At 49.0% G+C, this 15,159-nt stretch overlaps 1 protein-coding gene across 1 annotated transcript in view; it reads right to left on the bottom strand.

Moving 5' to 3' along the window:
* MDGA2 (MAM domain containing glycosylphosphatidylinositol anchor 2) overlaps window positions 1–15,159 on the bottom strand; it is a 259,777-nt gene that overhangs the window by 85,753 nt on the left and 158,865 nt on the right. Inside the window, exon 6 of the mRNA XM_088533798.1 lies at window positions 9,430–9,699. Coding sequence (XP_088389924.1) covers window positions 9,430–9,699 — 270 coding nt within the window. The remainder of the gene's footprint in view (window positions 1–9,429; window positions 9,700–15,159) is intronic.

Raw genomic sequence — 15,159 nt, 5'->3', positions numbered from 1 at the left:
CAACTGCTGCCTCATGGGCAACTTGTTGTCCACCATGACACCCAGGTCCCTCTCTGCAGAGCTGTTCTCCACAAGGTCGGTCCCCAGCCTGGAATGCAAAGACTTACAGCAAAGGTTTCAGACAGCCCCTGAAGGACTTGCGAGTGTATTTGAAAACCTGAGCCTTTTTCCTGATCTGCCAAGAAATCTTGAGAAAGCAACTTTTCTCATTGCACACTGGTGTCCAGACTGTTAGTCTTCAGTGAGCCCCAGCTGAGTAGAGGGAAGTAAAAACTCAACCTCTTTCCCTCTAACAACCTGTTTTGATTCTGCTTTGAGCCGTGGGAGTCTCCGAAGCAGCTCCCCTGTCCAGATGAAGATCACTAGTTTTGTAACAGAGAATGTCAGTGTATAAATAAATCCAGTAGTCAAATAAAATAGCTCAACATACAACATCGATGTATTTAATGCATGTGGTGTAAGCCTGTGTACCTGGGTTGGGGCTTTCCCCAGCTAACACAGGATCTTCCTGAAGCTGTATCCTGTCACTGAGAAGCAAGGAGAAGCTCCAGTGCCTTGGCTCACTGTGGCTGGAGGCAAACACACACATGTATCATCAAAGCATCAAAGAAATGCTTTACTGCAGGAATCCTGAATTATTTATGCTTCCCTAAAAACATCTGTTCCAAACATCCAAGAGCAGAGAAAAAAAGAAAGTACTTTTCAACTTATGCCATTAACTTTGACGCATCGCTTCTGCGCCCTGAGCTTTGCTGTATTACAACACTGCACACACGTAACTGCAGAACAAATATGGAGCAATGTGCAGATCCTAAGGAAAACTGCCGGCAGCGGGAGCGCGGCCGGGGGGACAACAGGCAGCCCAGAGAGGCCGGGAACGCTCTGCCCTGGAGCCTTCCAAGGAGCGGGACCAAGGGATGCACGGAGCCATCCTGCCGTCGCGTCCCGCGGTCTGCACGCCCCGCTCTGCTCCCGTGAAAGGCCAGTTTGAAGTGATCTACACACTAAATAAGAAGTCATTCCTATGGAAGAAACAGGCTGATGGAAATCCTTCTTTGACGTTGCTTTTCTTCATTTATATGTCTACCTCCATCAAATCAATAGAACCAAAGAGAAGATTCCTACCACAAGCTCCAGAGAAGCACAAAGCCTTTTCTTTTCTCTTTGCCACAGGCAGCAGAGACGTGTTGTCTTAAGTGCTCTACAGGATGTTGCCTTCGACGAGATTATCAAACAGCTAAACTGAGCAGAGACAATTTAACAACTGTCCAAAAACTATTTCTCACTGGTGAATATCACAGAGTAATCTGACAACCTTCATTTTGTCACATTAAGATACATTTTGACAAATTTTCATTCTTATTTTGCACATATGAAACACTGAAACTCAAATTTACTTTGTCAACAAAGAAACCGTCTGTAAGCAAACCTAAGTCTTGATTTAAAGCATAAAAGAAAAACACCCAAAATTACAGTCTTCAGGCCTAGTTTCAAAATAAAAAAAAGCAAAAACACACTCCATGCGACAAAGCCTGCAGATTTCCATTGAAAAATCGACACGGATTTCAACATCTGTACAACCTGCACATCCATTCGGAAACAGAAGCCTCCTCTGGAGCGTCTATTTGTAATACACTTTGCACAACCATTTCTACCCCCTTTGGTGAACAACTGTTACCCCCATCCTCAGCTCCTTTACGGGCCCGTCACCTCCCCTGGGTAAATGGGACAAAGTGGAGACAGTAACTGAATCCCTTCAGGTTCAGAGCAGGCTGCAGTCAGGTCACGGGTAGACAGCGTTAGGGAAACTGGACCCCATGGAACGTTGCTGACCATGGACTTGGAGCAGAGGGGACACTCTGGACAAGCGAGAATAGAAACATTGACCAATACCTGCTTCAAATCCCTGTGCACAAGCAAGCAGCAGTCCCACCACGCATCTCCACAGCTTTGGTCACTACCCAGATGCAGCAGTTGCTATTGAAGTTTGCTGGACAAAGCCCAGGTCCAGCAAGATAGCCTACTTCTAGAGCTAAACACCTGTGCAATACGGTTAAAAGGCTAAAATTCCACACTAAAAAGGGGGTTTAGCTTGGATGAAGCCATTCTTTGGTCAGTGAGCAAAGGAGAAGTAAAACAAAGAGGAGACAGGGCAGTAAAGAGCAAGTCACCTCCACAAAATTAAATGTTCACAAAAATAGCGGGTGAAGCTGAAGTGCCGTGCACTTGAAGTGGCACCAAATGACTTTTCCAGTGCTTTTCTATAGCACAAACAGTCAAATAAATAACACCTGGAAGTCACATGCAAGGCAGTTGCTTTTTGTCTCCGAACGATCTCTCTGTCCTGCATCATGGCCATGGTCAAAGAGCCATCCTTGTCCCGGAGCACTTGAGTCGAGTCTGATGCAACAGTTTAAATCATGTAAGATGAGACCTGGCCAGATCCACGGTACCAACCAAACCAGCCTTCACTTCAATGTCTTGAGCAGGAACAGCCAGGCTTGACAACAAAGCAAAAGAACAAAACAAGAAATGCTGGAAACCCCAAATTGCAGAATCCTACCAGGATGTGTTCTGCCATTCAGCCTGTTGGTGGGGCCTAGAAGCTCCTCGAGTGCCCACCTCGTGCTCAGCCTCGCGCTTCGACATCCCCAGCATCTCCTGCAGAGCACCAGCCTCAGCGCTTCGGAATTACAGCACCCCAATCCCTGGCATCTTACCTCCCCTGCACGGCGTTTATGGTGCCTCCGTTAACGGAGAGTCATCCTCGGCCGACGGGGATTGCCAGGTTTGCCCAGGCCAGCACTGCGTCATTTAGCCTATTTCTCCTCTAGCAAAGCAAGTTCTCCCACCTTCATGGTCTACAGCCTTGTGACAGGCTGGTCCACTGCCGAGGTATGGGAATATCTTCCTTACTGTGAAAGCAGTGCTGCAAATGCCTCTCCAAAGCGAAAAATGAGCCTAACATCAAACAAATCTCCACAAGCTCTGCACATAGCAAGCACCTCCTTCACTGGGAACGTGTCCCTTCATGTAATGGGGTCAAGGAACAGGAAACTCCCCAGAAGAAACCACTCACGCTGGGTGAAAAGGCAGCGTGCAGTCTTGTTTCTGTTGTAAGGAGGACATTAAAAAATAGCATGACCACATAATTATTCACAGGGTTTTTACGGGGAAGGCGTGTATGTTGACCTCTTTTCCTAAAGTGCATTTTTTTTTTAATTGGCTTTTTGGGCATCTCTTAGAAAATGTTGACAAAATTAAGCTGTTTGAATGTCCCCTGCGGTCACCTTCCTATTCTAAAAAAGGCACACACTCCCAGCATTGTATCAACAGTTCATTTTGCTTCTGTCAACATGGTTTTAGCTTAAAGATTTTTTAGAACCTTAACTTTCAGTAGGTATCAGAACAATTAAGTTGTCAAGCATCTTCCACTAGAGCATCTCCAAACTCTTTAATATCAAGTAATTATTTGGCACTTACAAGGCCAGATGCATTCACATTTTCAATTTAAATGCAAATACTGAGGAGAGATTTCAGGTTTTGCTGCTATTTTTGTAAATGTTTTTAATTTTTAAAAGAAAAGCATTTATTATTTTGGAGATGTGGCGCGGCAGATGTCTCTTTTTATCTGTGCTTAAGGTAATTCTTCCATTTCTTTCATGACTTTTCTTTTCCAGAGGCAGGCAGGTGAAAACTTTTCAGCCATGTAAAGATGTGAGTTTATACGTTAGCGTATGATCTACTAAACTGATGAAGCCGAGAGCAAAGTAGGAAAAATGCAGCACAGCTTGTCCTTTAGAAGGAAATATTCGAGCATCGCCGGAGGAGCACACTTGGCCTTGGGATAACGCGGGTGGGAAGGACCCTCGGGAGGTCTCTGGGCTCCAAGCAGGGTTGGGTGACACCAGCCCAACGCGGAGAGGGGACAACCCGGTACCCGGCACGCAGGAGGGGTGGCTGAAACTCAAGGCAGAAGAGAGAACCCAGGAAGCAGCCGCCCAACGTGCCCGTCCTGCGCGCGGCCGGGGACGCGGCGGGTCTCGCGCAGCTCCACCAGGACGGGGACGGGAGCGGAACGATGTGAGGAGCTGCCAACTCCCCAGGGGCTGCCCGCCTGCCAGCCAAACTACAAACCCTCCGCACGTCGCAGCTGAGAGCTCCTCAGGGCCAGCGCCTTCATACAGCCCAACTTGTGTGCCAAATCTGTCAAAATACCAGCCCTGCCGAGCCTTCCGGGATGCCAAAAAGGAGTACATTGTAAATCCGCAACCTGCTTTTTGCCCACACACTACAAAGGAAACTTAATGTGCTGTACTTACCTTCCTTCAAAAAACACTGAAGGAAAAAAAAAAAAAGAAAAAGGCAATTTCCAAGGTTTCCATGCTGGAATGTCTCCCATCTCCTGCTATGTGTGTGGCCTGAGAGTTTTATTCCACTTAAGGATTTCATTAGAGGCTGGATTTGTTCCAACACTGGGTACATTTCCCTTCCACCAACTGCTTTTACTTCACAGTTCAGTGCCTCAAAAATGCATCAAGATCTTATAAAACTTTCCAAAATTATGCATCACGGTGGGCACAGACCAACCAATCTCACTCACACTTGCCTGATGCAATACAAATCAACACCCTAAAACACAGCATTAAAGCAAAACATTGGGCAGGAAAGGAAATTTTGGAAGTCCCAATTCTGCCTGCCAAAAGCAAACACAACTGTTGTTAAGACAACATCGTCCTCACGAGGTATTAATTACCAAGATTTGCTGCAATATCACACCAGTACACTAGGCCAGGGCCCAAATTTTGCCATATATTAGTGGCAAGCCACGGTGAGGATAACTTCTTATTTCCCTGTTCCCGCTGCTGCAGAGCCGCTGTCACGCTGCCAGGGCCGGGAATGTCATCTCCTGACACCGTTTTCCCTGTGTCTCCATACAAATATGGTGCCTGACATGCTACAGGATGCGGGAGAGCAGCAAACTTATTTAAGAATAAAATTTCCGCGCACAAAGGCTCCAGGAAGTCCTGATGACAGGGCAGGAGAATCGATAAACCATCTACCTTTTTATGTGGAGCCGCTTTATGAACTCATCTGCCACACACCACAGCCCGAGAGAACACACCTGCCCGGAACTGCCATTCTGGATAATAAAAATAAATGGATTTTTTTAAACTCTAAGGCTCAACTTTTTTACGGGTTCATTCTCGGAGCTGTAAACTTTTAGGGTAGTGCTCTGGTAGCTTATGACGGGAGCACATTGCACGTGCCGTAAGACGAGGCCGCGTAGACGAAGCCTCCACCATAGGGACACATCTCCCAGCCCAGGAACCAAGCGGACCCCACGGCAAAGCTCTCTTCGATGGGCAAAGGAGAGGGTTTGCTTTACATCTATCACAAAGGCAACAAAAAATATCATTTATCTCACAATCTCGGTCATTTTTTTTCCTCACCTTCTTTTTAGCAGTCACTGCTACCTAGTTCACACACAGTTTTTAAAGACATAATGGGATAAGTAATTCCAGCAATCTCAGCTTTTCTGCCGCATTTCTCCAGAGTGTTTTTTGTTCAGCAAAAGCTTTTGTGCTAACGTGGAGTGCAGGACATTTAAAAATATTATTTTATATTTGAAGTGACAAGGAGTCCCACCCCTTGGAAAAATGAACTCCAGGCAGGATGATTCTGCTCCGCAGAAGTCACACAGCAAGAGTCGGTTGCCACTAAGAAAGAATTAGCAGTCACAGTGAAGACACTGGAGGAAGGCAGCGGTGTCCCTGCTGACGAGGGGGCAAACCTGTTCTGGTGCAGGGTCTCCCACTTCCCAATTACACCAGTGTTCCACATTTTGACACCTGGAAAACGTTTTCCTGACTCTCCTTTTCTTCCTAAGCCAATGCACAGGTGTCCCTTGAAGATGCTACCCAGCATTTTTGCTTTGACATCCTTCCTCATCAAACACCTTTAATTCTCCCAAGGCACACTGCTACCAATGATGACATTCTTTAATTTTTCTCCTGACCCCGTCTTTGCAATATTTGCTCTTTCGTGTTGTAGCATAACTTCACAGAACCTTTCTGCAGAACCGCATGGTGGCCTTGGGGGGATACCAAGAAGTACCTGCACTATTGTGTGCGTGAGAGATACGGGGTGGGTTTGCACTTGATTTTAACACAAAGCAGGTTCTTCTGGTTTTTGTTTGTTTTGGTTTTGATCGTTGACGTTTTATTTTAGTTCAGAAAAATCACTAGGAGACTGTTCACCATTACCTCTAAGCTTGGCTAGCAGCAGCACCCATCAACAGATTAACGGTGACAGAGATTTAACAGCAGTGTTTGGAGGAGGGGAGTCCTCTCTGGCAGGAGGATCCGAATGCACCAGGTTTCCCACACCCCTGTCTGTAGGAAAACTGTCCACTGCTGTGTTTGAAATGCTACCAGGGAATGGCCAGCAGAGCAGAACTCCAGCCAGGCGCTGTGAAAATGCAGATCTCGGGCACACAGAGAGGTGGGAGCTCAGTCTCCTCCTAGTGAATGGAATTTGCTACGTGAGAGATTGTTTTTTAAGCCAAGCAGGAAAGTGAAAGGCTTACTCTAATGAGAGGAGTCTAGACCCCTTAGAGCTCCTCTGCCTTGTAAGGGTTTTTTTTTCTAGAAATAAGTTAGAGGAAGAGGTTTTAATACTCGGTTTGAGAGCAGGAAGTGAAGATGCTACTGATGAGAACACCCACTAATATCCCAACCCTAGCAGGCTCACAATCATTTAAAGAACTCATTAATCTAAAGAAAATACTTAGAGAGAAACTGTCATAATTAGAACTGGTGAGCAGCCAGCTCTGCTGAAATTAGAGAGTATATCTGTATATCTTTTTTTTTTCTCTTTTTAACCCAGACACCTTTACAGAAGGCAATGTATTTGATGGATTAAAACATTCTGCAATAACTTTGGGTAGCGTTAAGCCGATAATGGCATTCTTAAAAGCGGCTGCATTTCACCAGCGTTGCTGCCAAGCGGAGGTTTTGCCGGGCAAACAGCACACGGCCTTTTTGCAGTGGCAAAGCACCAGCCCACGGGGCACTTCTTTGCCCTGCTGAGCTCTTGTTCGAGCATAAGGAGCAAACCAAGGCTGCAGCACGTGGGCGCCTCGCAGGGAACGGCACTGCAGAACCTCCAACAACTTCTCTGCATCTTCTCAGCAAAACTCTTGCTAATGCTGTCCGGCTGCCGCAAGGGAACGGGGCAGGACGGGAACTGGAGGAGGCGACGCCGCTGCTCGCAACGCAAAGAAGTGACACCCAGGAGCAGCAGAGCCAGCACGGCCGGGTTCTGCTTTAACTTCTACGTTAGCACCCGGGTGTGATCTGGATCAACAGCCACACAAAGAGAGAGAGGAAACATGGGGACGCAGTGAGCTACAGGCAAAGGGCAGGAAGCAAAGGAAAACCAAAGCCGGGGCATGAATTTCTCTCTCATATATTCCACTGGTGCTAAACTCAACAATATTTTTAGCAAAGCTAAATCAAGCAAGGCCACAATAAAATAGTATATATTTTTATAAAACACTTTTGCTCCTTTAATGGGAATAATAATGAAGAGGAAAAATCATAACAGATAGAACATATTGGGCTTAGAAGAGGGCCAGGCTTCATCTATTTGATGAGGTGCTCCTCCTTGTGGTCCCTTCTCCTAAGAATTAACAGGGCCACACAGCAGGGAGAGGAAAAAACCCTCATCAAATGCTTTAATGACATTTTGTTCAGCATCTTGCAGCTCCTAGGCATGGGCTTCTATAAGTAAAAAAGGGAGGGCTTATTATTATTATACTATGACTCATGAAATTTGTATCTGCGGGGAGTTAGGGACTTTTGCTTTTCCTCTGGGCTCCCCGGTGCTGTCTGCTGGGCCCGTTAAAACACTGAGATTTCTTTTCACAAAGCCTTTCCTTCCCTCTGTTATTCCGAGCATGCATTTCACTCGCGTCCTCCCTTCACCACCGCATCACTGCTGTAAATCACAGCAAATTAACGTCCGTGCTGCCTGCTTGGAATAACACCGCTTTTGCCTCCTGACAACAAAACCCGTAAGCCAAGTATCAGAAATTCAAATGGAAATACACTACTGCAAATAAATCTGTGGCCGTCTCCCGATAAGCTCCTGCAGACCTGGGCTGATGCAACGCTCCCTCGCTGACCCCCGAACAGAAATAGACTGTAACTCACCGCCCTGCTGAACAGTGTAATATGTTGGGCCATAACGAGTGAGCAGGGGTTATGGCTCTCATAAAATATTCACACCACCGGCTTCTTACACCGCAGCTTCTCCCGAGCATGATTAATCACATGTTATTATTTAAAGTTCCTATAGCGTGGGAGTTTATGTTTCAGTACCGTTCAAGGATTAGATTATAGAAAATTAGTTTCAGATGAACTGTTTGGTTCAGGTAGATTAATCCACTCTGATGATGCTCACCAGCCAATTGAGCTCTTCCTTCAAACCAACAGGCCATGTCCCTGTGGTTACCCAGAAGGCCATAAACAACCAGGGAGATTTTCCATCCACCTGACAGTAATTTTTCTTTAAGTACCCTTCTCTTACCTGAGACAGATATTTCTCCTGCTATTTAGCATAATTAAAACATAGGCACTAATATAAAGCTCCTGCCCAGGGAGCAGTGAGCTGGTGGCAGTGGATTCACAGCCTGCAGAACAGCCTTGGTTTCAGTAACGCCTAAAGCCTATGAGGAAGAAGAGGAGGGTGAAGCATGTGGTGGTATCTCCGGGAGCTCAGGAGCCATTTGGATGAGGAAACTTCCAGGCTGCTCCGCACCAAGGGTGCAACCAGCTCAGGAGCATGTGCCCATGGTCACCACGTCTGCCCACCCCCAGGAAATGCTGGTAAAGATGTGGTGTCATGGAATCACAGAATGCTCCAGGTTGGCAGGGACCTCTCGAGGTCACCTAGTCCAACCCCTGCACACGCAGGGTCACCTAGAGCACGTGGCACAGGGCTGCGTCCAAGCGGGTTTGAAGATCTCCAGAGAAGGAGACTCCACAACCTCTCTGGGCAGCCTGTTCCAGGGCTCTGGCACCCTCACTGGGAAGAAATTTTTCCTTAAGTTCCTGGGGAACTTTTGGTGCTTCAGTTTCCATCCTTGGGCCATCAGCTGGCTCTAGGTGCAATAGGGGAAGTGCTGTCTGTGCACTGCCTAAAGGGGCATCCCTATGGCTGGATTTGATGATTTTGAAGGTCTTTTCCAACCATAATGATTCTGATTCTAAGATTTCACCACCTTCAGTTCAAATCTGGGCTTGGAGCCCAGTGCAAGAACCACGGTTCACTTCAGTCCAGAAACCACTACTCTCTAGGATTACGCGACGTGACCAGAACGGCGGCCCTGACGAGCAGGGAGGCAGTCCCTGCCGCTCCGCTCACCTCTCACGATGATGTTGGTGGACTTCTTGGCGGGGTTGCCCACGTTGTTGTTGGCGACGCAGCTGTAGGTGCCGGCGTCGTCCGAGGCGATGGCGGGGATGGTGAGGGTGCCGCCGTTGAGCACCGTCTTGTCGGGCAGGCCGCCGAGGGACCTCAGCCACGTGAGGCTGGGCGCGGGCTCCCCTCCCGTGGTCACGCACACCAGCGTGATGGCTTCCCCGGGGTTCACCACGATGGGGTCGTCCACGAGGAGCTTAATCGAAGGGGACGCTGCAAGACACAAGGGGGACAGCGCTGTGGCGGGAGCTGCGGCCCAGCCGCCTCCGCCGGTGGCTGATTTATGGGAGCGGCGCCAGCACCTGGATGTTAAACCCTGGAAGAAAGACATTGGGAGCAACCTCATCACTCGACACAAAGTACATTGCTCTCAGAGTCAGATCCTACCCATTGGAAATCAGCCCTCTTAATCCAGCAACATCCTTGATGAACTTCCCAGGATTTAGCAGAAAACTGCAGCACAGGAGTGCAGCTCAGGGGCTCTCCCTTGGGCAGCGTGGCACGGATCCGGATCAGGACAGACACGACGGGAGCTGGCGCATCCCCATTCCCAGTACAGCGGCTGGGATGACCACGGGGATAGAGGTGGATGAGTGACCTGCTGAGCAACTCTGCAGTTAACAGTGAGATGACATTGCTCTTGGAGAAGCAAGCGAATAAATCTCGTTCTCTGTTCTTGCCCCTGCTCTCCTGCGAGAGCTGCATATGGGACAAGAGGAGCAATCGGAATGATCCGCAGGCAGGGGCAGGATGAGGCCGCTCATTCCAGGTGCTAGAATGGAAACTCGGAATCCACATTGCAACTTCCTCCATCGTTTGTTCTGAGGTCCCAACCCTACTGGATTAGGGCTTTGCTTGAAGGCAAACCCTACCATTCACAAAATAATCAACCACCGACTCAATTCCTATCGCTAGGAGAGAAAAGGCCGAAATACTAAGACAAAAAGAAGGGCATAAAGGCAAAAGACTGCAATTCTGGGCAAAGCTGGGGAATGGAAACCAGAAAAGGTGAGCATAAAAATGAATGGAAATAAAAATTGTGATATATCCCAAGATGATCTATCACTATTACAGAGGTATATTATTGTGCGTTTTTTTATATATGAATCTTATTTCAATATTAAAGAAATACCGTAATCACTAAAGGCAAATACAAGAGTCAGCTACAGAACATGGGCTTCCTTTATGCGAGTTCACCCAAGACGAGCTGGTTTCCTGCACATCCAGGAGCTGCAGCGTGTGGATGGGAAGCTGCCCCTTCACACCCGCTCCAGCACGGAGAGAAAGGGAACGGGGCCGTGGAGGCACCTGCGGAGCGAGTCCTCCGGCCTCGTGCGCCTCTCTCTGCTGAGGGCCTCCGTTCCGGGCTCGGAGGCGCGACACGGGTCTGTCACCGTCCTGGGACAGGTAGTTTCTGTGGGGGTGAAGGTGGCCGTGGACGGGACGCGGGTCTGCACCGCTCAGCCTCAGACCTGCACGACCGGGAGCACAACCAGGTCGGGCTGCGTTTCCCGGAGCCCTCCTTCTCCACCGAGGGGTAGTGACCTTTTCCCGAGCAAGAACAGAGGGTCAAATCCACATCCGTTATGAAGAGAATATGAACCCACAGGAACAGCTCTGGAGAGGGGCCCCCCTGCGCCAAACACGGACTCACAGAGCCAGGGAACAGCAGAACCACAGATAACGCTTCAAAACCCAGAGCAGAAGATGAAAGTCCCAACGACGGCAGCCCGATTTGGGGCTGCTCTTACCATGATGGCCTCACAAGTCTCCAGATGAAAGGGGGCCCTTTGCCATGCTCAGGTGGACACGAAAGATAGCGGCTGATGTGATAAAAACGCTGAGAGACATCCCTTTCATCACAGCACTCAAACTAGTAACTACATGAAAATTATGGCTTGCATACAGCAATTTCCCTTTGCTTACACCATGCATTTCACTTAACTACAACCTATCCCACTAGACAGCACAAACAAAAATCCAGGAGTACATTGAGCTACTACCATCAAAAGCCGGATTCTAATCAAAGAACGTATCAAATTAAGGAGGGATACCAAAATCAGTGCAGAGAATAGAGAGACAAATTCATGTATATGAAGAGAATATGGATCCACGGTGACAACAACAAACTATCTTGGTTTTCCTACACCTGGAGCCATCTATATAATCAGCACTGCAGAGCGATGTGTAATAAATACGTGGAGCTGCTGGAGAGAGTCCAGCGCAGGGCCACGAGGATGATCAGGGGCCTGGAACATCTGCCCTGTGAGGAGAGGCTGAGGGAGCTGGGCCTGTTCAGCTGGAGAAGAGAAGGCTGAGAGGGGACCTGAGCAGTGTCTAGAAGTACCTCAAGGGAGGCAGTGAGGAGGATGGGGCCGGCCTCTTTGCACTGGTGGCCACCGACAGAACTAGAGGAAACGGCCGGAAACTGAAACACCAAAAGTTCCACAGGAACTTAAGGAAAAATTCCTTCCCAGTGAGGGTGCCAGAGCCCTGGAACAGGCTGCCCAGAGAGGTTGTGGAGTCTCCTTCTCTGGAGATCTTCAAACCCGCTTGGACGCAGTCCTGTGCCACGTGCTCTAGGTGACCCTGCGTGTGCAGGGGTTGGACTAGATGACCTCGAGAGGTCCCTGTGAACCTTGAGCATTCTGGGATTCTGTGATTCTAAAGCAGAAGCTCTTCTGTTTCGCTCGCTCCAGAGAGGACCCTCTCGCCCAGCGCACGCGGCAGCGACGCCTCCTCCGCGCGCGGCCCCGCGGGCCCGTCCAGCGCTGCCGTCCCGGCCACGCGCAGGAGACGGGACCCAAGGCGGTGCGAAGCAGCGGGAGGTCCCCAGGGAACGGAGCAGGGAGCAGCAGAGCTTCCCAGCTGCCTTGGGACTCGTGTGTCCTGCGTTCACTTCTGTACGCCAGCGAGAGTGGGATCTGGAAAAAACAGGTGCTAAACCACAGCAGATAAGTCACCTGCTGGCAGACCCAGATTAATTAACTTGGGGTAATTAATAGCCTATAAGCTTACAATAATTTTGCTTTACTGTGCAGCTCCTCTGTTTTACTCCACCTGGAAGTGCTTTCGAGGATGCCCAAGTGTCACCACTGCACGGCCCCAAACAGCTGCATTTTCCCACAGTTGCAAACAGCTCTATTTTCCCAAGATTTGGGCTGGATGGAAAGTGCAGCACGCAGAGGACCGAGGCAGCACGGTGCCGAAACCCCGCGGTGCAGCAGCAAGGACAGCAAACGCCACCGCGGGCTGCCGAGGAGCCTCCATCCCTGCAGATGTCGGGAGCAGACACCCGTGAGACAAACGGTGTTGGACCGGGTCGGGACCGGCCTCGGGGACTGCAATCACTGCTGGTTCTGCTCGCAGTGACACACGGAGCTGCTGCCACAAGAGGATCCATCTCCTGTTCCTCATCTACCTGCTGGAGAGGAGCTCCGGGGGTGTCCAGCTCTGCTCACTGCGGAGAGCCTAGGGATCAGCTTCATCTGGATAGGTGAATGGGATCAGCTTCATCTGGATACATCTACAGGAAGGATAGGTGACAGCAATGGCACCCTTAGGATCAGGTTTTGCAAAAGCTTTAGGAGCCCCTAATGTGAATGGGCAGAAAGTGCCGTTATGAGCAGTGTACACACGTCCTGCACCCACTCAGCCAGCGGTCTGCAAATATTTGCACTTCCAGGAAAAGAAGAGCTCGAAATTTTGGCCTAAAACCCTCTCTAACAGGGATTTATTATCTCCGTTATTTAACTGAAACTTTTAGGGTTAAACACATACAACATAAAACTGAACAGTGTAATTTATTGACACAATTTTTTTTTTTTGGATCAATGTGATTAGAAAAAATGGGTCAGGCATTTATAAAGATGCCAGGATGATGCAGAGCAATTATAATAGCTGATGATTATACCAAAATATCAAAATATTGTGGAAGAGTCAGTAAAAATAATGTTCCAGGGCAAAAAAATGATACCCTCCTCTGAGAGGTCTCCTAGTGGCCTTTGCTAGGGACATATGTCAGGTCTGACCCAACGGGACATGGAACAGGTTTGTCCATCCGCAGCTTTGGGAAGCACCTGGCCTGGAGAGCGGGATGCAGTCACATGTGGCATTTGGTAGCAGGAATCCTTCTAATTGAGCAGAAAGGAAGAGGAGATAAAGAGTTCTCCAAGAGATTTGAGTCTTACGAAAACAGTAATATTCAAAGAGACGAAAGAAACAAACGAAAAATGTAATATGAGACTGCCTATTCCTGGACCGACTCTGCAATACTCCGGTTCTGCTCCCCAGCCAGGGCGGGTGCCAGTGCTGACATTGGCAGCCCCAGGACAGGGACAGCCCTACGGACAAGCCGAGGACTGGGAGCCTCAGGAAGGCTGTTGACCCCCTCCAAAAACCCTTCACAGGACCCCAGCTGAGGTTATTTCAGAACAGCACAGTCCAGTGACAGCAAACCAGTACCTTATACCTCTAAGCTGTTTTTATTATTTAAGTTTTGCAGAATGTTAGGTTACAATTAGTTATACTTAGCAACCCAGTACCTAGTAATATTTGGCTGGTCACCATGTTTACACAGAGTGCTCTTTTTTTTTAATGTAAAAGGCAATTTAAAGTGTAAGTGCTTCAAAATAGTCTAAGAGCTTCAAAGGCCGCAGGAGGCAGCGGGTAGAGGTGCAGCAAGAGGAGAGCTGTGCAGCTGCACCCCAAGAGGTTCCTTTGCCGAGGTCTGCGCTTCCATCCACGCACAGGAACCGCTCACCTCAAAGCACGGGTCAGCCTTGCTTCCTCTAAGCTATTTCTCTCATATCCTCCCCAACAGCCCAAGAGCACCCTGAGCTCACAGCACCAAAGCACGAGAACTATCAGGGTCATAGAGCCATGCTGACATACACAGAGATACAGGACTAATGTCCCTAGCCGTAGTTAGGGCTGAAGAATAATGGATTTCATAGTATCAAATAACATTTAGAATCATCCTTGAGGTTTCAGCAAGAGAATCAAGACCAAAAATGGAGGAGATGCAGGTGGCAATGTGTAAAATTATGTAACTTTATATGGGGTTTGTAAAGCAACAAAGATCTCATCCCTCTAGGAGTGAGTTCTCACTGTGTGAGCCCCTTCCAGCTGCACCTTGGCTTATGTCTCCTGTAGACCAGCACCTCAACCACGAGTAATGACCGAGGATGCGGGGCCTGGACACCAGGCTTGGTACCCAAAGCATCTCCCAGCCACAGCCACCACCCTGGCACGGGTCGGGACCTGGACAGGCCTCCTGCCCCGGGGGGACGTTTTCTCAGCAGCGTCTCGCTTAGCAGCAGCACCAGGGGCAGCTAAACTCTATAAAACTGCAGCAAGCTTTGCCAAATATTTCCATGGGTGGCACCACGAAACAGCATTTCCCAGCATCGTGTATGGATATGGTGGTGAGAAGAGCTCTGCTTCCAGGAGGGCTTTGAGTCGGAGCTGCCCGGGAGCAGCTCCCGAAGGGGATGCAGAGAGCCAGGCCCTGGGCAAGGAGCCCTGAACCCCCACGGCAGCTGCTGCAAATGATGCTGGAACTCGTGAGCACGAGAGCCTCAAGCGCTGCAGAGAACCCAGGCAGAACCGCAGCCACGCGCCGCAGCTTGGGCACACACGGCCAGCCAGACACTGCTCGTTAAGATGGAGATT

This window comes from Tinamus guttatus, unplaced genomic scaffold, assembly GCF_059628265.1.
Source record: "Tinamus guttatus ecotype Peru unplaced genomic scaffold, ASM5962826v1 Tinamus_guttatus_pri_ptg000522l, whole genome shotgun sequence".
Taxonomy (NCBI): Eukaryota; Metazoa; Chordata; class Aves; order Tinamiformes; family Tinamidae; genus Tinamus; species Tinamus guttatus.
Note: the sequence above shows the minus strand (reverse complement) of the source record. Positions and strands in the feature narration are given on the sequence as shown.